Source organism: Entelurus aequoreus, linkage group LG23, assembly GCF_033978785.1.
Source record: "Entelurus aequoreus isolate RoL-2023_Sb linkage group LG23, RoL_Eaeq_v1.1, whole genome shotgun sequence".
Classification (NCBI taxonomy): domain Eukaryota; kingdom Metazoa; phylum Chordata; class Actinopteri; order Syngnathiformes; family Syngnathidae; genus Entelurus; species Entelurus aequoreus.
Window position 1 is genome coordinate 34,114,288 of NC_084753.1, and position 21,002 is coordinate 34,135,289.

General features: G+C 38.8%; 1 protein-coding gene across 13 annotated transcripts in view; it reads left to right on the top strand.

The window, feature by feature from the left end:
* mark3a (MAP/microtubule affinity-regulating kinase 3a) overlaps positions 1-21,002 on the top strand; it is a 107,709-nt gene that overhangs the window by 40,441 nt on the left and 46,266 nt on the right. For all 13 annotated transcript variants that reach the window (XM_062034408.1, XM_062034414.1, XM_062034404.1 and 10 more), the window contains 3 exons: positions 5,400-5,465; positions 17,127-17,197; positions 19,841-19,897. In XM_062034408.1, the coding sequence (XP_061890392.1) occupies positions 5,400-5,465; positions 17,127-17,197; positions 19,841-19,897 (194 nt within the window). The remainder of the gene's footprint in view (positions 1-5,399; positions 5,466-17,126; positions 17,198-19,840; positions 19,898-21,002) is intronic.

Genomic DNA, 21,002 nt, shown 5'->3' on the forward strand with positions numbered 1-21,002 from the left:
TTTCTGTCTGATAAGATAATTCTTCTCACTAAGCAGATTTTATGTTAGTGTTTTACTTGTTTTAAGGGTTTTGGTCCTAAATGATCTCAGTAAGATATTACAGCTTGTTGCTGAGATTTGATGACCTATATTGAGTAAAACATGCTTGAAACTAGAATATCAACTGTTGCAAAGCTGTGTCATCAACACTCACAATTATAAAACTGCTTTTTTAAAGTTATAATTTCTTATTTCAAGCATGAAAAAAAAATCATGACTTTGACACAATTGTGTCTCATAATTAAAACAGATGACAGCCTAATTGACTTTGCTGTTTTATTTTCAATGAAACAATAAAAAATATGTACTCATATAGTAGTACAGTTGGAACAGTACAGTAAACGGACAGTTAATATTTAAACATTTAACATGTGACATTTCTAACAATTTTGAACAGAAATAGTTCATGCACATTCAGATAAATTCTTCAAAATTACAATTAAAAAAATGTTGGCCGGGGGCCGGGCTGTAAATATGCGCACTAATTGACTGAAAGAACACGCACTAGGCGCGATGATGTCATGTTATCGATGGGAAAAGGCATTTTCAGACAATATGATTTGCCTGAGCGGCTAGGAGACCCCGAGAGTAACAAGCAGTTGCCTTGTTGCCTTTCCATTAAGAACAATAAACTAGTTTTTAGTATAAGTTTGCTGGTTTCAAGAAATGTAATGCCGGGCGCATATCATTATGTCAAGATAATGGCACTAGCTTTTACTTAATTTAAGAATATTTTTCAACATATTGAGCAAAAAGGTCTTTTTTTTTTCTTGATAGAAAAAAAAAAAGACCTTTTTTGCCAAATTTTCTTGTTCTATTGGCAGATAATTTTGCTTAGTTCAAATAAAATACCCCTAAATTTTGTTTTGTTTTTTCTTGTTTTTGAACACTGACTTTTTGCAGTGTACGCGGCTCAAACGGAAACTTGTACTCCCCTGATGACGTTACGGTTGTGCTCTGTCATTTCCAAAGCTCAACCGGCTTTAAACACACTATAAGAGGACTTACTGTATGTTTGAACGTAAACGAGCTGCTATTTTCTCTGTATATTGATAAAAAAGACGCATCAAAATGGGCTTTGCGACTCTATTGACTATTGGCAGTCAGCTGTTTTGTATACGATTGCTGTTGGACCTCTAGCTGATGGGACAACTTTGACAAGCAAGACAAATGTGCAACATTATCTCATGATTTTAGTCCTTATTTAACGACGGATCATGAAGTTAACTTGCTTGTGTTGGTTCCATTTGTGTAGATGGGGGAGGGCGTGACCGAGCCACTAAAAAAAACATGATGTATCCTTCCTCCTCGTTAGTGTGTACTGATGGTAAAGACACTTAATTTCACATGTAATATATCACTATATTGATGATCAAATGTGTTATAATTCCACGTCCGTGCGCTTTAGTCACTTTAACATTCAAGAGGTTTCCTTTGCTCCTTGTCAGTGTGTGCTGATTTTAGAAATAGTGTACACTTCACTGCACATGCAATAAAATCACCATGTTGCAGATTAAACATGTTATTATTCCACGAGTGTATGGGCGCTTAAGGCACTTAAAAAAAGATTCATAATGTTCCCCTGGCTATGTGTAAGTGCAGGCTGGTTTTAAAGATAATGTCCACTACCGTTCAAAAGTTTGGGGTCACATTGAAATGTCCTTATTTTTGAAGGAAAAGCACTGTACTTTTCAATGAAGATAACTTTAAACTAGTCTTAACTTTAAAGAAATACACTCTATACATTGCTAATGTGGTAAATGACTATTCTGGCTGCAAATGTCTGGTTTTTGGTGCAATATCTACATAGGTGTATAGAGGCCCATTTCCAGCAACTATCACTCCAGTGTTCTAATGGTACAATGTGTTTGCTCATTGGCTCAGAAGGCTAATTGATGATTAGAAAACCCTTGTGCAATCATGTTCACACATCTGAAAACAGTTTAGCTCGTTACAGAAGCTACAAAACTGACCTTCCTTTGAGCAGATTGAGTTTCTGGAGCATCACATTTGTGGGGTCAATTAAACGCTCAAAATGGCCAGAAAAAGAGAACTTTCATCTGAAACTCGACAGTCTATTCTTCTTCTTAGAAATGAAGGCTATTCCACAAAATTGTTTGGGTGACCCCAAACTTTTGAACGGTAGTGTACATGCCATTGTACGTCAAGTATAACAAAATAAACATAATAACAAAGGTTTTAATGCAGGCCTATTCACCTGGCCACATCCGGCCCGCCAAAGCTTTTCATATGCCCCGCTGAACATCGCCCAAATCAACTTGATTGAACCTTTCAAACTAGGGTTGATCATGTATGCAGTTCTCCCACCACCCCACTGGGGGCAACAGTGTGGCAAATGTGTCACGCTGAAGCAGCAGTGGGGTGAGTAGAAGAAGACTACTCATTCAACCCTGAAAAAAAGGAAAATGAATTGCGAAAATCAGACTTTTAACAGTGACTGGACAACAAAGTATGAATGTTCTGCCCCGAGCAAGTGTTCCAGGCATCGTTTCCCGTCGGACCTTTTAAGGGGCGACACTGTTCCGGACAAGCAGCAAGAACGGTAGAAATCCACACAAAACTTGGTCAAATCTACATAAGTAGACATTGTACATAAATATATTTCGTTTTTGTATTGGAATTTCTGACTTTGTGATGTCATTTGTATTCGTGGTTGTGTTGTTTTTGTCTAAGAGTAACGATCAAACCTCGTTTAATACATGTAAGTGCTAAATTTGACCAGTAGAGGGCAATAAAGCGACACTTTAGGTTTAATTGTGATGAGTCACATACGTTGTGCATTGTTTGCTGTGGATGTTGTTGAATTACTATTTGAGTAATCACATGTAATTTATTCTGTGAATGTATTAACATTAAACATATTTTATTTATATAAAATACACAATGGACATGATACATGATTTTGTAATGTTTGTTTTATGTTTATATTTTCAGTCTTACAGACCTATATGAAGGAAGATTTATAAAGAAATAAAACTAAAGAAAGAAAAGATTTCAAAAGAAGGTCTGGAGCTTCTGTTTCTTCATGCTGTGAACCATCTGTTGAGCTGCACATGCTGGAATAGTTCATTTATTGACTTAGACAAACTTTATTGATCCACATGGCAGTGCATTTGAAAGCCGATGTTTTTGCTTTGCAATTAAGTAAACACAGTCTCAAAGGAATTTAACTTGCAGAGGCAATTTCTGACGAAACATCCAAATTTCAATGTCGGGCCCTTGAGCCCTTAGGCTCAAGAAACTGCAGCCTTCGTCATGATGTATTTGAAAAGCCCTGGTGTATTGCCACCAAGTTTGCTTTTGATTGGACTAAATGTGCATGTCAGCAAGTGTATGTGTTTGTGTGTAGCCGGAGACTGTTTTGAAACTACACTTGCGTGGATGAAAATCGTTTTAACCCCGGATATGCGATTTTGAAACGATCTGTGTTTGTGAGGGTATGACCTTAGGCCAGTGTTTTTCAAAAATTTTTGAGCCAAGGCACATTTTTTTTAATAAAGAAAATACGGAGGCACACCACCAGCAGAAAAGGTTAAAAAATGAAACTCCACCAGGTTGTCGTGCCTTATTTTGAGTTTGTTGTTGTTTTCCTGTGTGTAGTGCTTTAGTTCCTGTCTTGCGCTGTTATTTCGGTGACCCTTCCTTCCTGTTTTGTTGGTGTTTTCCTGTAGCAGCTTCACGCCTTCCTTTTCAGTGCTATTGCCTGACCTGCTTTGTGTTAGCAATCAAGACTACCGTAATTTCCGGACTATAAGCCGCTACTTTTTCCCCTCGTTCTGGTCCCTGTGGCTTATACAACGGTGCGGCTTATTTACGGCCTGTTCTTCTCCGACACCGACGAAGAGGATTTCGGTGGTTTTAGTACGCAGGAGGAAGACGATGACACAATGATTAAAGACTGACTTTTCATATACCGGTAGTAGGCTGGTTATTTTGATAACGTACAGGCGAGCACTTTGTATTACTTTGCACCGTTGTATTATTTGTACTCTGCACGAATGCTGTTCGCCATGTCAAAGATGTGAAAGTTTGATTGAATGATTGAAAGATTTATTGTTAATAAATGGGACGCTTTGCGTTCCCAAACAGTCATCTCTGTCCCGACAATCCCCTCCGTGGTAGCAGGAACCCCTATATACTACGGAAATTACACATCAAAACCCTGCGGCTTATAGTCGGGTGGGGCTTATATATGGAGCAATCTGTATTTTTCCCTAAATTTAGCTGGTGCGGCTTATAGTCAGGTGCGGCTTATAGTCCGGAAATTACGGTATTTAAGTTGTGCGTACGCTATCCTTCTTTGTGGGGACATTGTTGATTGTCATGTACGGATTTACTTTGTGGACGCCATCTCTGCTCCACACGCTGTAAGTCTTTGCTGTCGTCCAGCATTCTGTTTTTGTTTACCGGTACTTTGTAGCAAGTTCAGTTTTACTTTCGTTTTGCATAGCCATCCCTACGCTTCAGTGCCGTTTCCTTTCCGTTTTGTTAATTTTTGGTTTAATCATTACATACTATTTTACCTGCACGCAGTCTCCCGCTGTGCTCTGCATATTGGGATCACGACAAACCATCTTTGACACATTACGACTTCTACAATCAATCAATCAGTTTATTTATATAGCTCTAAATCACAAGTGTCTCAAAGGGCTGCAAAGCAATGAACTACCTGCTGCCACCTACCGATATGGAGTATTACATGGTTACCCTGCCCAGCTCTACACAGCACAGACACTCAACAACGGCACATTATTTGCAGATTCTAATTATTGATTTGCAAAAAAAAATAATTTTGGACCAATTGGGTGAAGTTGCAAAATTTCCCACGGCACACCAGACAATATCTCACGGCACAGTGGTTGAAAAACACTGCCTTAGGCTACGGATCGTTTCAAGAACGCATATCCGGGGTTAAAACAATCTCCTTCCACGCAAGTGTAGTTTAAAAACTGTCTCTGTCTACACACAAACACATACACCTGTTGTCATATACATTTGGTCCAGTCAGAAGCGGACTTGATGGCATTATACCTTTTTGTTATTATAACAGTGATTGGCCTCTAATCGTGTTTGATTTCTCTCCTATGCAGCGTAACGTGCTCTGCGGGACTGTGATTTATAATTACCAAGCTGATAGTAAACACTCACCAAGCAAACGTCTATTTATCCCTCTGCTCGTCTCCCATCCCACCTTGTCTATTTTTAGCCCGTCTCCCACTCTTTCATATCCACGTGCTGCACAAACACCGCAGCATGCTTCTTATTGAGTGGTCACGACACTCACACACACTCACTCACACACACAAGCTGATGTTGTTCGTCCTTCATGTGTCTTGCAGTCAAGCTGTTTGAGGTGATTGAGACGGAGAGGACGCTCTACCTGGTGATGGAGTACGCCAGCGGAGGTGAGCTGCCCTCCATGTTGCACCTGCACAACACTCACTAGATCAGGGGTCACCAACCTTTTTGAAACCAAGAGCGACTTCTTGGGTACTGATTAATGCGAAGGGCTACCAGTTTGATACACACTTAAATAAACTGCCAGAAATAGCCAATTTGCTCAATTTACCTTTAACTCTATGTTATTATTAATAATTAATGATATTTACACTTAATTGAACGGTTTAAAAGAGGAGAAAACACAAAAAAAATGACAATTCAATTTTGAAACATAGTTTATCTTCAATTTCGACTCTTTAAAATTCAAAATTCAACCGAAAAAAAGAAGAGAAAAACTAGTTAATTCGAATCTTTTTGAAAAAATTAAAAAAAGAATTTATGGAACATCATTAGTAATTTTTCCTGATTAAGATTAATTTTAGAATTTTGATGACATGTTTTAAATAGGTTAAAATCCAATCTACACTTTGTTAGAATATATAACAAATTGGACCAAGCTATATTTCTAACAAAGACAAATCATTATTTCTTCTAGATTTTCCAGAACAAAAATTTTAAAAGAAATTCAAAAGACTTTGAAATAAGATTCAAATTTGATTCTACAGATTTTCTAGATTTGCCAGAATATTTTTTTTGAATTTTAATTATAAGTTTGAAGAAATATTTCACAAATATTCTTCGTTGAAAAAACCGAAGCTAAAATGAAGAATTAAATTAAAATTTATTTATTATTCTTTACAATAAAAAAAATAAATTTACTTGAACATTGATTTAAATTGTCAGGAAAGAAGAGGAAAGAATTTAAAAGGTAAAAAGGTATATGTGTTTAAAAATCCTAAAATCATTTTTAAGGTTGTATTTTTTCTCTAAAATTGTCTTTCTGAAAGTTATGAGAAGCAAAGTTAAAAAAATTAATGAATTTATTTAAACAAGTGAAGACCAAGTCTTTAAAATATTTTCTTGGATTTTCAAATTCTATTTGAGTTTTGTCTCTCTTAGAATTAAAAATGTCGGGCAAAGCGAGACCAGCTTGCTAGTAAATAAATAAAATTTTAAAAATAGAGGCAGCTCACTGGTAAGTGCTGCTATTTGAGCTATTTTTAGAACAGGCCAGCGGGCTACTCATCTGGTCTTTACGGGCTACCTGGTGCCCGCGGGCACCGCGTTGGTGACCCCTGCACTAGATAGTCATAAGCTTTTTTTTTTTTTTTTTAAATCATGGAAGTGTGCACAGATAGGCTGGTTTAGACCAGATTTCCACTGCATGTCAAACATGTCCAATTCCTCCTATTCAGCACTCACGTCCATAAAAAATACTCAACTTTTATTTTTCAAATCAAGCAGCGTCACACTCTAATGACCTCCACAGAAAACGTCTCTCCCCCAAATCGATTTCTTCGAAAAGGTCTCATTGTGACGGGCAAAAGTGGCGGCGAAGGCAGACGAAATCGCATTAGCCCTGAGACGAGCACTCTGATCAGAGGCCAATTGCATTAGTTCTTAATAAAGTCAATCTAACGTTTTTTTTTTCTTTTTTTGCTGAGGCATTGATTCTTACTTGGGATTCAAGCCGGACAGAAGAGTCGTAGGTCGTCTTCTCTGGTGCATTGTAATGAGCTGATTATTTCACCGCGTGACAAATATGTCAACAGGAAAAACGTCCATAATTTGCTGAGTTCGTATACAAAAAAATGTCTTAGCTGAATTTGAGATGAATAAGAGTGTACCAATACATGATATTTTTGGTAAGAACATTCACAGTACAAAGGCAGTAGCAGGAATGGATACCTGTAATATTTCAATTGATACGGTACCTATTCCCTGTACCTTGAAGTAGAAAGCGGTACTCAACGATGCTAGTTTTTGGTACTTTTGTGTGTGTGTATTTTGGGGTAATTAATGTAAATGTGTTTAATAGTAAAAAAAAATGTTTCAAGATGTAACACTGAGCTGATAATAGCACCGTATTTTCTGGACTATAGAGCGCACCCGTATATAAGCCGCACCCACTAAATTTTAAAATAAACATTTCCCCCCAAATATTAGCCGCACCAGTCTATAAGCTGCAGATATACCGTATTTTTCGGACTATAAGTCACAGTTTTTTTTCATAGTTTGGCCGGGGGTGCGATTTATACTCAGGAGCGACTTGTGTGTAGGGATGATACTCGTAACCGGTTTTCCCGGTTGTTTGATAAGAAAAGAACCGAGTCCTCGGACTCGAATCCCTTTTTGAGAACCGGTACCCGTTATCGAGACCACTATAGTAAAGGAAAAGAGTTGATTCTTTATTTGAATCCCGTCCCGACCAGAAATGCTCCGTGGGACATCACAAGAAATGACGTCACGTAGCTCAGTCATTAGGCGCAGATAGCGAAAGCAGGAAAACAATGGACAGGAAAAAGCGCTCCAAGGTGTAATAAAGTTCAAAACAAAAGCTATAATCCATCGAATAACTTTACTGAGAGATTTTAGCAGGGTAAAACACATGACGAACACTTTTACGACCAACCGGAAACATAGCAACCAGGCTAGCAACGCACCTCCTTTACGGCAGCTGTCGCAACGTTCTTAAAACAACCGCAGCACATACATATACATACAACATATCTCCTTTTTTAACTTTTGTTTTTCTTTCCTTGTAAACAAAACAAAATCACACTGTAGATGTGTTGTCTGTCTAATTAAAAATAATGCAGACGAGGCGTGTTGGCTGAGTTCTTGACGTTTACTTTCACAGCGTGGCAACATGCAACACTTTTCGGGGCTACCGCGCATGCTCGTAACTCCCGTTGCATGCTGGGTAGTGTAGTTGTTATATTCTCTAGCTCATAACATTTTTCCCCCTATAAAGAAATAATGTTAACTCAATAAAGTGTATTTCTTTTTTTAGCTTTAACTTTTCATTTTTTAGCATTGTAACCACATTTGCAAAGAACTTTTCTCTTCATAGAATTTTCTTTCAATAAAGAAATAAAATGCAAAAATGTCAAAGCATCATAACAAACAGTTATGTCAACTAGCAACAGAAGTGCACTTTTTGGAGAGCTGTATTATTTTCAGTTTTGTGCCCAAGGGACTGATTTTATTTAACACTATATTATTATTTATACACCTATAGTGATCACAGAGACAGCTTGTTTTTGTGTTACTGTATATATTTGTTTCTCTGAAAAATCCCACTTAATATACTTTGGGTAACAACAGTCAATATTTATTTATTTTATTTTATTTTTTTAGGTGGGTAACAGTCAATATATATTTATTTATTAGATTTTATTTTTTTATTATATAATAAAAGTGAGCTTTTGTTAAACCAAATATTGTGTGTTTTTTTCCATATACAACAATGTATCTCGACTCGATAAGAGAATCGATAAGGAATCGGTTCGATAAGAGGATTCGATAATAGGCTCGAACTCGATAATTCCTTATCAAACATCATCCCTACTTGTGTGTGAAATTATTAACACATTACCGTAAAATATCAAATAATATTATTTAGCTCATTCACGTAAGAGACTAGACGTATAAGATTTCATGGGATTTAGCGATTAGGAGCGACAGATTGTTTGGTAAACATATAGCATGTTGAATTATATTTATATAGCGCTTTTCTCTAGAGACTCAAAGCGCTTTACATAGTGAAACCCATTATCTACATCTTTAAGTTACATTTAAACCAGTGTGGGTGGCACTGGGAGCAGGTGGGTAAAGTGTCTTGCCCAAGGACACAACGGCAGTGACAAGGAAAGCAGTAGCAGGGATCAAACTTGGAACCCTCAAGTTGCTGGCTACCAACCGAGCCACACCGCCCAAAAGCTTTAGTCCAAACATAAGGGCAATGCAGCGCTGCAGTACCTGCTGGGATCAAACTTGTCCAAAAATGGCGCCGAAGTACAAACAATAACACACCTATTCAGTGTATTTGCTTGTTTTTGTTGTTGTTGTTGTAGTTTTCTTTCCTTTTTGTATTATGAGTGTCAACGAAGAAAAATATATGAATTAGTCGCAGATGTTGTAATTTATGGGTTATATAGTTCATGTGTGATGATCATTCATAATTTGCATACTTGATTTAATTGCTGATAAATTAATCTATTATTATTTATAGTTAAAAAGAGTCCAAAGGGAATTGATTTGATTTATACATGTATTTGATATTGATTATTTGAGAAACACTGACACTGAATTGAGTTGTTTTCTACTTCATAGCCTAACAAAGGGTTAACTAAACTACTGCATGTTCCACAATTCATTGCGGCAAACCGGATGTTAAGCAGGTGCATTGTGGTTGTTGAGATTGAGCATTACGAGCCTACGGGTGAATGAATGAACGACAGATAACAAGATAAAAGGATCTATTTGTACCGTTTTGTATGCCCATTTTTTTCTTATATAAAGTACAACTTTATTTACGCATTTTCGACATCCTGTCCAATACTTTGATCGTAGTTAATCTATAGCACCGTCTAATTAGCCGCTGGAAAAAGTAGCGCCTTATTGTCCGGAATTTACGATAACTGTTACATCCAACTGTTGTAAATCTCATTTGCAAGTAAAATTGGCGATACTGATCTTGAGCATGTATATCAGAATCAGAATCAGAATAGTTTTTATTGCCATTGTTGGAGAACGGGTTCACAAACAAGGAATTTTTCTTGGTGCAATCGTGCAACATATAACACAGAATAGGTAACAAAATGAGCTGTAACTGAGCTAACAGATCTTGTTATTGTTCATGTGCCTGATGGCCGAGGGGAAAAACCTGTTCAGGTGGCGGGAGGTGCGGGTCTGGATGGACCGTAGTCTCCTGCCTGAGGGGAGAGGGGAGAATAGTTTGTGTATATATGGCATTGTGATTTATTCATATATGGCATATCCAATGTAAATTAGCAATAAGTTAGCCAGCTTGAAAAGTGGAGCCTTAATTTTAGTGTTTTCTGGAAGGCATGCTTGCGACGGTGGCATGGAAAATTGTAACATTACCTGTGGGCAATCCACTATGAATACGCCAAGTGCTTGAACTGGTGCCAAGTCTGCAACCGGATGTGAGGATTTGATACAAAGGTGTCAAAATATGGCACCGTTTGACTTGACATATATTGGTACTCTAATAGGTACCGACAACATTTCGTCAGTACTACAAAGTACCGAATTTGGTACCTATGCCTATAGCTGGGTTGCATATGACGTCATGTCTGTTTTTCTTCTTGGCGGCCTTATTGACACGATGGTCAAGCAGTTTGAGCGTAGCAAAATAACAAGTGAGAGTGAGTGTAGAGTTTGAGCAGAAAATACCATACTGCTGTTCTGTTCTTGGGTGTGCTCGTCATTCAAATAGAGAGACAGTAAAGAGCTTTTTCATAGAGTCTCAAAAGAAGTGGTTCATAAAGGTATTAAAATCAGGGAACAAAGAAAGTGCGTCGAAGGAATTGCTCTTAAAAATATCCCTTTCATCATCTTGTGGAATACAATCGGACCATGGTCGTATCTGCAGAGATTACTTTGTGAAATGTTTGTTTGAACATTTTAATTTGTTTGACAAACTTTCTGAATTCTCTACTATATTAGTAGTGTTTGAAAGCGGAACTAAACGTAAGAAAAGGACAAGAAATCGCATTAGTTTGTGTTCTTTTGTGGTTGCTATGTCTAAATATAACTGAAGACCTGCTTGTGCAAATAGAAGAAGAAGCATAGAATGGACTTTATTGTCATTATATTTGTATATAACGAGATTAAGGACTCCAACTTAAGGTGCGGTAGTGGGAACAAATATGGGATAAAAATAAATTACACAAGAGGTAATAAAGATAAAACTAAGAATTGAAATAAACATACTTCTATCCAATTAAAAAAAATAAGCAATCCTGTACAATATATAAAACACTATACAAAATACAGGATACGGTACAATATACAGAGCAAGACAAGAGTACCGGAGTAATAAATAACAATCAGTGTCGGATGTATTGCACTCGATGTATTGCAAATAAACTAACATCATGTTGAGTCCTAGTAATAGGTATTGTGATTGTTGGTCCATTTCACAACTTATTTTCATTTTCCTATTTCACAACAAACTAAGAGCTTAGTTGTTGTTGTGCAGGAAAGTCAAGTGCTTTATTCGACACGGGTGACCACATTGTTGCCTCTTTGGTGATATTCGTTAGCATCAAGAAAATATCCTTAATAGTTTTAATAAACTTGATGAATAAATCTCTCGTAGACTCAACAGCATATACTGAATCTTGATATCGCTAGCAATGAACTTCACACCATTAAAAACTGCAGATGTGAATTGTAGATTGGACTGATATTTGTAGCAGGAAATCAACTGCAAACAAACGTATCCTTTTTCTCATTAGCGTCACGATCACAGCAGCACAGCACTCGTTATGTAAATCAAATACGTTACTTAAAATCCAACTTTGTCTTTCACGGCTCGTTTAATTTGTGGGCCCCTCCACATGTAAAGACATGATGTGCCTCTATTACTTTCTCCTTTAAATCCTTGTGTCAAATGAAGTGAGGTAGTAGCGTCTTGGTGATAATGAATGGTTTAAATCTCTCAAAAATTATTTTTCTTAAGGGTCTATTAGGGGTGTAACGGTACACAAAAATGTCGGTTCGGCACGTACCTCGGTTTAGAGGTCACGGTTCGGTTCATTTTCGGTAAAGTAAGAAAACAACAAAATGTACATTTTTTGGTTATTTATTTACCAAATTTGTAAACAATGACATAACATACATATACACACAGGGTCCATTGCCAGGGTTAATGTGGTCAACATATATAAAATAAAAACGAAATAAGATAAGGCTCAGAATGGTTTCTTAACAAAACCTTTCTACATATAAAGTGCTTTTTTGATTGATTGATTGATTGAGACTTTTATTAGTAGATTGCACAGTACATATTCCGTACAATTGACCACTAAATGGTAACACCCCAATAAGTTGTTCAACTTTTTTAAGTCGGGGTCCACATTAATCAACATTAAACTGCCTCAAGTTGTTGCTCAGATTAAATAAAATGACAAAACATTTCTTCTACATATAAAAAGTGCAACATTAAACAGTTTCAAGTCAACTCAGCCTCAGATTAACTTTTCTTCCCCCGCCCCAGTCTGGCTAACTTGGCAGTAAGAGGATATATGGGCTCATTGTTCTTCCACCATAGAAGTGGGTCAAAATCTAGTTTTTAAAACAATATGGTCTTAAATCTGCTGCTATAAAAAACATTTGTTATTGCTTTAGCCCTGCCTGACTCGCGCGAGGAGAGGCTGCTTGTGGGAGCTGTTTGCTCGTCTTTATCTTCGTTGAAGCGATGTTCACTTGGGGGTGGTGCCGCTTCAAATGGGTTAGCATGTTTGACGTGTTGGCAGAAGCATGCCTTACCGCTGCTGAACAATGTCGGCAAACCTCCGTCCTTCATTGTTGTATCGAACCGCGCAGCCAAAGTGTTCCCAAACGGGAGATCTTAACGAGGCAGGAGGGTCTTCCAGCTCTGGCTTTTATATGTTGTCGTTGCTAACATGCCGTGTGTTGTGCCTCGGTGTGCATTGTTTACACAACGTGCGGTACGCTACTTAATATGTCCGTGTGGAAACTCGTTCGGTACACCTCCGAACCGAAACCCCCGTACCGAAACGGTTCAATACAAATACACGTACCGTTACACCCCTAGGGTCTATAAATGCATGCCATCCCATTCTAAACCTTTCCAAATACGCCCAAATTTGCACTTAAGCAGATGAATAAACCGTAGCCTAATTGGACTCTGGACCATCGCCTGAAACCCAGACATACCTCAAGTTCACGTGTTTACAACTAGGGATGATGTTTGATAAGAAATTATCGAGTTTGAGCCTGTTATTGAATCCTATTATCGAACCGATTCCTTATCGATTCTCTTATCGAGTCCAGATAGGTTGTTGTACACTACCGTTCAAAAGTTTGGGGTCACCCAAACAATTTTGTGGAATAGCCTTCATTTCTAAGAACAAGAATAGACTGTCGAGTTTCAGATGAAAGTTCTCTTTTTCTGGCCATTTTGAGCATTTAATTGACCCCACAAATGTGATGCTCCAGAAACTCAATCTGCTCAAAGGAAGGTCAGTTTTGTAGCTTCTGTAACAAGCTAAACTGTTTTCAGATGTGTGAACATGATTGCACAAGGGTTTTCTAATCATCAAATAGCTTTCTGAGCCAATGAGCAAACACATTGTACCATTAGAACACTGGAGTGATATTTTCTGGAAATGGGCCTCTATACACCTATGTAGATATTGCACCAAAAACCAGACATTTGCAGCTAGAATAGTCATTTACCACATTAGCAATGTATAGAGTGTATTTCTTTAAAGTTAAGACTAGTTTAAAGTTATCTTCACTGAAAAGTACAGTGCTTTTCCTTCAAAAATAAGGACATTTCAATGTGACCCCAAACTTTTGAACGGTAGTGTATATGGAAAAAAACACAATATTTGGTTCAACAAATCACTTCACATTCTCTACTGCTCGCTACTATAGTATTACCATATCTGAGTTATTGTGCAGAAATGTGGGGAAATAACTACAACATTCGTTAACCGTGTTACAAAAAAGATCCATTAGACTGATACATAATGTTGGATATAGAGAACATACAAACACTTTATTTATTTATTGAGTCAAAAATATTAAAGTTTAATGATTTGGTAAAATTGCAAACTGCTAAAATGATGTGGAATTAAATGATGGAATGGATTAAGTAAAGAAGTTCAACATTGTACTGATATGATCCAGTTTAAGAGGTTGTTCAAAATAATAGTGCTTACAAAGTACAAAGAAGAAGAATTATGAGAAATACTTTCAACCTTATTGAAAATAAGATATTCTTCATCTCAGTATATTAATAATGACTGAATTAATTAATTACATATTACAAAACTGTTGTATATACTGATTCACAGATATTTTATTATAAAAATGTCAGTAAATGATGTATATATTTGTATGAAGTGGGAAAGGGGAAGGATTAAATAAGCTTTACTTCTTCCTACTCCTGTAAAGTGAAATGATATGAAACTGTGATGTATTATGATGTGGTCGGATCATGTTTTGTTTAGTTATGTTCTGTTAGTTTTGGACTTCCTTAGTTGTTTTGTGCACTTCGGGGGTTGGTTTTAGTCACCATGGTTACTTATGATTTTCACCTGCCTTGTACGCGCACCTGTTGCTCATCAGAGACTCTATTTAAGCCTGCCTTTTCAGGTCACTCGTCGTGGCTTCATTGTTTGCATTTGCAACAGTTATGTTGGCATTCTGGTTTTCGAGCTCATAATTCCTGTGCTAAAGTCACCTTAGCTTCTAGTATTCATGTGCGAAGTAAGTTTTTGCTTTAGCTTCTCGTGCGAACGGCACGCTTTCCTTTTGTTTCGTTCCTGTCTGTTGTAATGTGTATGACTTATGAGAAATAAATCATCTCCTACCTGCACGCTTTCGTCCGGAGCCGTCAGTTTTGCGTCCCGGGAACAAACCGCAGCACGCTGCACGCCACCGTGACAAATGACTACGTGACGTCATTTCTTGTGATGTCTCACGGGGCATTTCTTGTCGGGACGGGATTCGTTCCCAGGGATTCAAATAAAGAACCAACTCTTTTTCTTTACTATAGTGGTCTCGATAACGGGTACCGGTTCTCAAAAAGGGATTTGAGTCCGAGGACTCGGTTCTTTTCTTATCGAACAACCGGGAAAACCGGGTTCGAGCATCATCCCTATTTGCAACCCAGCAGTTGATATTTTTAATTGATTGGACAATTACCTATGTGTATTTTGTTTTAAAAATCACTAAAGCTTTCTAAACATTATGTATTATACGCGGAATGAACCAAACAGCGACCTTAAAACCGAGGTACGCTCAAACCAACTTATTACAGTTTTAAAGGCCTACTGAAACCCACTACTACCGACCACGCAGTCTGATAGTTTATATATCAATGATGAAATCTTAACATTGCAACACTTGCCAATACGGCCGGGTTAACTTATAAAGTGCAATTTTAAATTTCCCGGGGAACTTCCGGTTCAAAACGCCTTTGGAGGATGACGTGACGTGACGTTGCGAGGTCCACGGAAGTGTTTGGACCCTTTTGGACACAATACACAGAGCTCTGTTTTCTTCGACAAAATTCCACAGTATTCTGGACATCTGTGTTGGTGAATCTTTTGCAATTTGTTTAATGAACAATGGAGGCTGCAAAGAAGAACGTTGTAGGTGGGATCGGTGTATGTGGCTGGCTGTAGCAACACAACAAGGAGGACTTTGTTGGGTAGCAGACGCGCTAGCGGCGAACTCACCTTAACTTCCTACGTCTCCGGGCCGCCGACCGCATCGTCGATCGCTGGAACGCAGGTGAGCACGGGTGTTGATGAGCAGAGGAGGGCTGGCTGGCGTAGGTGGAGCGCTAATGTTTTTATCATAGCTCTGACGAGGTCCCGTTGTTAAGTTAGCGTCGTTAGCAACAGCATTGCTAGGCTTCGACAGGCGTCGAATACACATTAACCGTGTATTTACATGTCCAGTGTTTGGTTCGGTGTCTCCTGATAGTAGTATTGTTGATCTTCTGTCTATCCTTCCAGTCAGGGATTTATTTATTTTGTTTCTATCTGCATTTGAGACAGATGCTATCACGTTAGCTCATGCTAAAGAGCTTCGTCGATGTATTGTCGTGGAGATAAAAGTCACTGTTAATGTCCATTTTGCCTTCTCGACTCTCATTTTCAAGAGGATATAGTATCCGAGGTGGTTTAAAATACAAATCCGTGATCCACAATAGAAAAAGGAGAGAGTGTGGATTCCAATGAGCCAGCTTGTACCTAAGTTACGGTCCGAGCGAAAAAAGATATCTCTTGAACTGCATTCTAGTCCGTCACTCTAACGTTCCTCATCCACGAATCTTTCATCCTCGCTCAAATTAATAGGGTAATCGTCACTTTCTCGCTCCTAATATCTCTCGCTCCATTGTAAACAACGGGGAATTGTGAGCAGCACTACCGCTTGTGACGTCACGCTACTTCCGGTAGGGGCAAGGTTTTTTTATCAGCGAGCAAAAGTTGCGAACTTTATCGTCGATTTTCTCTACTAAATCCTTTCAGCAAAAATATGGTAATATCGCGAAATGATCAAGTATGACACATAGAATGGATCTGCTATTCCCGTTTAAATAAAAAAAAATAATTTCAGTAGGCCTTTAAAGGATAAACAACTTTGAAAGGTCGCTGTCTAAGCTGCATGCCTCCCCGTGCTCTACACATGTAATGTCTGTGGAGGATGAGTCAGAATGTCGATGAGATGTTGCTTTTCTCGGCCTCTAAAGTTGACTGGCGCCCTCGCAGGTCAGCGTGCTGAGTGGGAGAATGAATGTCAAGGATTCTGGGGGGGGAAAAGACAGCTCTCTATGTTTCTTTAATCCGGTTTCAGTTTTCACAAGCATCACCCCGTTTCCCCCGAGAAGTGTCGGCTGTGGGAAGAGTGTCGTCGCACAGCAGCAGCATGTACCCGCAGGAGAGGCTCCATGTGCAACAAGCGGTCGTAAAAGCGCCCCCGAACACGCACATGGGGCGAACAGCTGTCTTGTATTTTTTTCTCTCACGGCTTTCTTTCCTTTGTCTTTGCAGGAGAGGTCTTCGACTACCTGGTAGCACATGGAAGAATGAAGGAAAAAGAGGCCAGGGCTAAATTTAGACAGGTACCCAGCTTTTACCCCTCTTGCTGTGCTCTGCTTTCACGCCTCTGCACCCGAGACCGCTCTCGTCCTGGGGGCGTTGGTCAAAACGCCGTCATCCGTCTCGGTTTTTGATAAGTCACACGTCTCCGGCAAGACCCTTGTAATTGGGCCCGTGCTGTGGTAACGTTAATCGGTGTCACGTGGCGTATTAAAGAGACCTGCGTTCGTCAACGAGCCACGAAAATAAAGCTGATTTGCATAACAGATCAGTTATTTCCAAATGGTGTCATTCGCACAATATGCCAAATAAAATACATTTTTAAAACCAGAGTAAGGCTTTAGCAGGGTGCGTTTTAGTATTACCTTTGGCAGGAAAGATGTGTCAAACCAAAAGGTAGCTGTGCTTAAAGAGGAACAGCACTTTTTTTGGAATTTTGCCTCGTCTCAATCATTATGAAAGACTTGACGACAGCTAGATTCTTTTAATAATGCATTCTAACTAGAGATGTCCGATAATATCGGCCGATAAATGCTTTCAAATGTAATATCGTAAATTATCGGTATCCGTTTCAACCTCCCGATTTTCCCGGGAGACTCACGAATTTCATTGCCCCTCCCGAAAATCTCCCGGGGCAACCATTCTCCCGAATTTCTCCCCATTTCCACCAGGACAACAATATTGGGGGCGTGCCTTAAAGGCACTGCCTTTAGCGTCCTCTACAACCTGTCGTCAAGTCCGCTTTTCCTCCATACAAACAGCGTGCCGGCCCAATCACATAATATATGCGGCTTTTACACACACATAAGTGAATGCAAGGCATACTTTGTCAACAGCCATACAGGTCACACTGAGGATGGCCGTATAAAAAACTTTAACACTCTTACAAATATGCGCCACACTGTGAACCCACACCAAACAAGAATGACAAACACATTTCGGGAGAACCTCCGCACCGTAAGACAACATAAACACAACAGAACAAATGCCCAGAACCCCTTGCAGCACTAACTCTTCCGGGACGCTACAATATACACCAAACACCCCCCCTCCCCCCCATCTCCCGAATTCGGAGGTCTCAAGGTTGGCAAGTATGCTCTAGTATACTCTGGACTGAAGCTGTGTGCCTTCATTTTTTTTGTAGCTGGTGTTTTGAGGCATGTTTAAAAAAAAAAAAAAAAAAATGCACTTTGTGAAAGTCAAAGTATCGTATTTCCCATAGTTGTAGTGGGTATTAGGATTATCTCAGGGAGAGCATGTCCCAAATTCCAAGCTGCTGTTTTGAGGCATGTTTAAAAAAATAATGCACTTTATCGGTGCATTATTAGCCATTATCGGACATCTCTAATTCTAACTTGTAAATAAATGTAAAAAGTCACCCTACAACAGAACCAATGGGAGGTCCTCTATTCCGCCCATAAAACCCAATAAATACCCATTCAAAAAGCGCCAACAATGCTCCATTTAAGTTAAAGTTAAAGTACCAATGATTGTCACACACACTAGGTGTGGTGAAATTTGTCCTCTGCATTTGACCCATCCCCTTGTTCACCCCCTGGGAGGTGAGGGGAGCAGTGGGCAGCAGTGGTGCCACGCCCGGGAATCATTTTTGGTGATTTAACCCCCAATTCCAACCCTTGATGCTGAGTGCCAAGCAGGGAGGTAATGGGTCCCATTTTTATAGTCTTTGGTATGACTCGGCCGGGGTTTGAACTCACAACCTACCGATCTCAGGGCGGACACTCTAACCACAAGGCCCCTAAGTAGGTCAGGTTTACATTTGGCGACTTAAATAATAACCAAGTATTAGTGGTATTGTTATTATAAGCGCTAACGCAGACAAACTTATTTAGAGCGGTGACGTGATCACTGGCGTGTGGACCTCTATTGACATGGAGTGGTCTAATGTTTCCTCGCTTCCCTTCTCCGTGGAAGTTTATTCTAGATCGTAAATTATGCCTCTTAACCGGACAGAAGAAGGCTGAGTAGGTATTCCGACAAGTTGGTACACTTTGCATTCCGATTTAGATCCAGGAGTGGCGAGAACGACACAAAAAGACGCTTTTTTTGCGGGGATTATGAGATATTCTTCATCTAAATTAGAATATAAGAACATCCTAGCAGTCTGCATCCAAATGACAGCAGACCTTGTACAGTAAGTGGTTGTGTTGTGTTTGTTGGCTCTCATAAAGTCTGCGGTGAGTAATAATCAGTGATGAAGAAAAAGAAGAGAACGTTGTGATGCGTTTTTTAAGTTAATGTGCCGCATATGCTTAAAATGATCAAAATATGTCAATATTAAATGTTATTATGAATGTGCCTGTTACTACATTACATATATATATACTTACATATATATGTAAGTATTCGTTGTGGCTTGTGCTCCCCTTTGAGACTATATAAATAAACATTGATTGATTGATTGATAGATTGACATCATGTATATAAACCTTAATGGAGGTGTTTGGTTCTTTTAAGTGCTTTATAGGCAGAATAGAGCAGCTTTCGTACGCTCCATTGTAAGCGGACTTTTGATCGAATTTATTTAATAGTTAGAATGCATTTAAAAAATACATCCGTCATGTCTTTCATAATTGTGAACGATGGGCAAAATAAAAATAAAAATTTGAAGTTCCCCTTTTAGCTGTTTTTTTTCTTTCCTGCAGATTGTATCAGCGGTACAGTACTGCCACCAGAAGCACATTGTCCACAGAGACCTCAAGGTGAGTACGTACACACACATACACACACACACACACACACACACACACACACACACACACTTACACACAAACATGCGAGCGCCAAACTACCAGCAGATTATCTCCCCTAAAGCTGAAGAACCAGTTTTGTTACTAATGATGTGCAGCCTCAGCACAGCAGAATGCTCTGTGGCCTCATGAGAGCCACCAGTATCCAGCAGGAAGACCTTCACCGAGGCTTAACATTTATCATCAGTGAGAGAGCCACCGTTGTTCAGGATCTGAGTATCGAAAAGGAGGTCATGTTATACCCAGAACCGCAGGTGTACAATTGTAATAGGATCCAACATTTGCTAATGACAATCCAATCTGATAAGATTTGACAGAGATATAAGCGTCTCCACATATTTCACAATCTGTCTGGTTTTAATCTTGGTTTGACATTTCAGTAAGGATGTAACTATATCAAAATGTCGATATTATCAATTATTAAAGGCACGGTACGATATTATTGTGGTATATGGCCAAAAACAAAATGCCATAAAATGTTGTAAAAAAACATTTACTGTAATTCAACACAGATATAATGCTCAAATACTCTAATCATATTTATTACTACAAACATGGATTTTTTGTGCAAATAATTATGCGGGAACATCTAATGATTCAAGCAAATATTAAAACAACATACAGTAACTTACAGTTGATGTCTTTAAAGTGACAATGTTAGCATCATAACTAGAGATGTCCGATATTATCGGCCGACAAATGCTTTAAAATGTAATATCGGAAAATATCGGTATCAGTTTCAAAAAGTAAAATTTATGACTTTTTAAAACGCTGCTGTACGGAGTGGTACACGGACGTAGGGAGAAGTACAGAGCAGAATTTCAGTACCCCTCCCGAAAATCTCCCAGGGGCAAACATTCTCCCGAATTTCTCCCGATTTCCACCCAGACAACAATATTGGGGGCGTGCCTTAAAGGCACTGCCTTTGTGTGCCGGCCCGATCACATAATATCTACGGTTTTTCACACACACAAGTGAATGCCATGCATACTTGGTCAACAGCCATACAGGTCACACTGAGGGTGGACGTATAAACAACTTTAACACTGTTACAAAT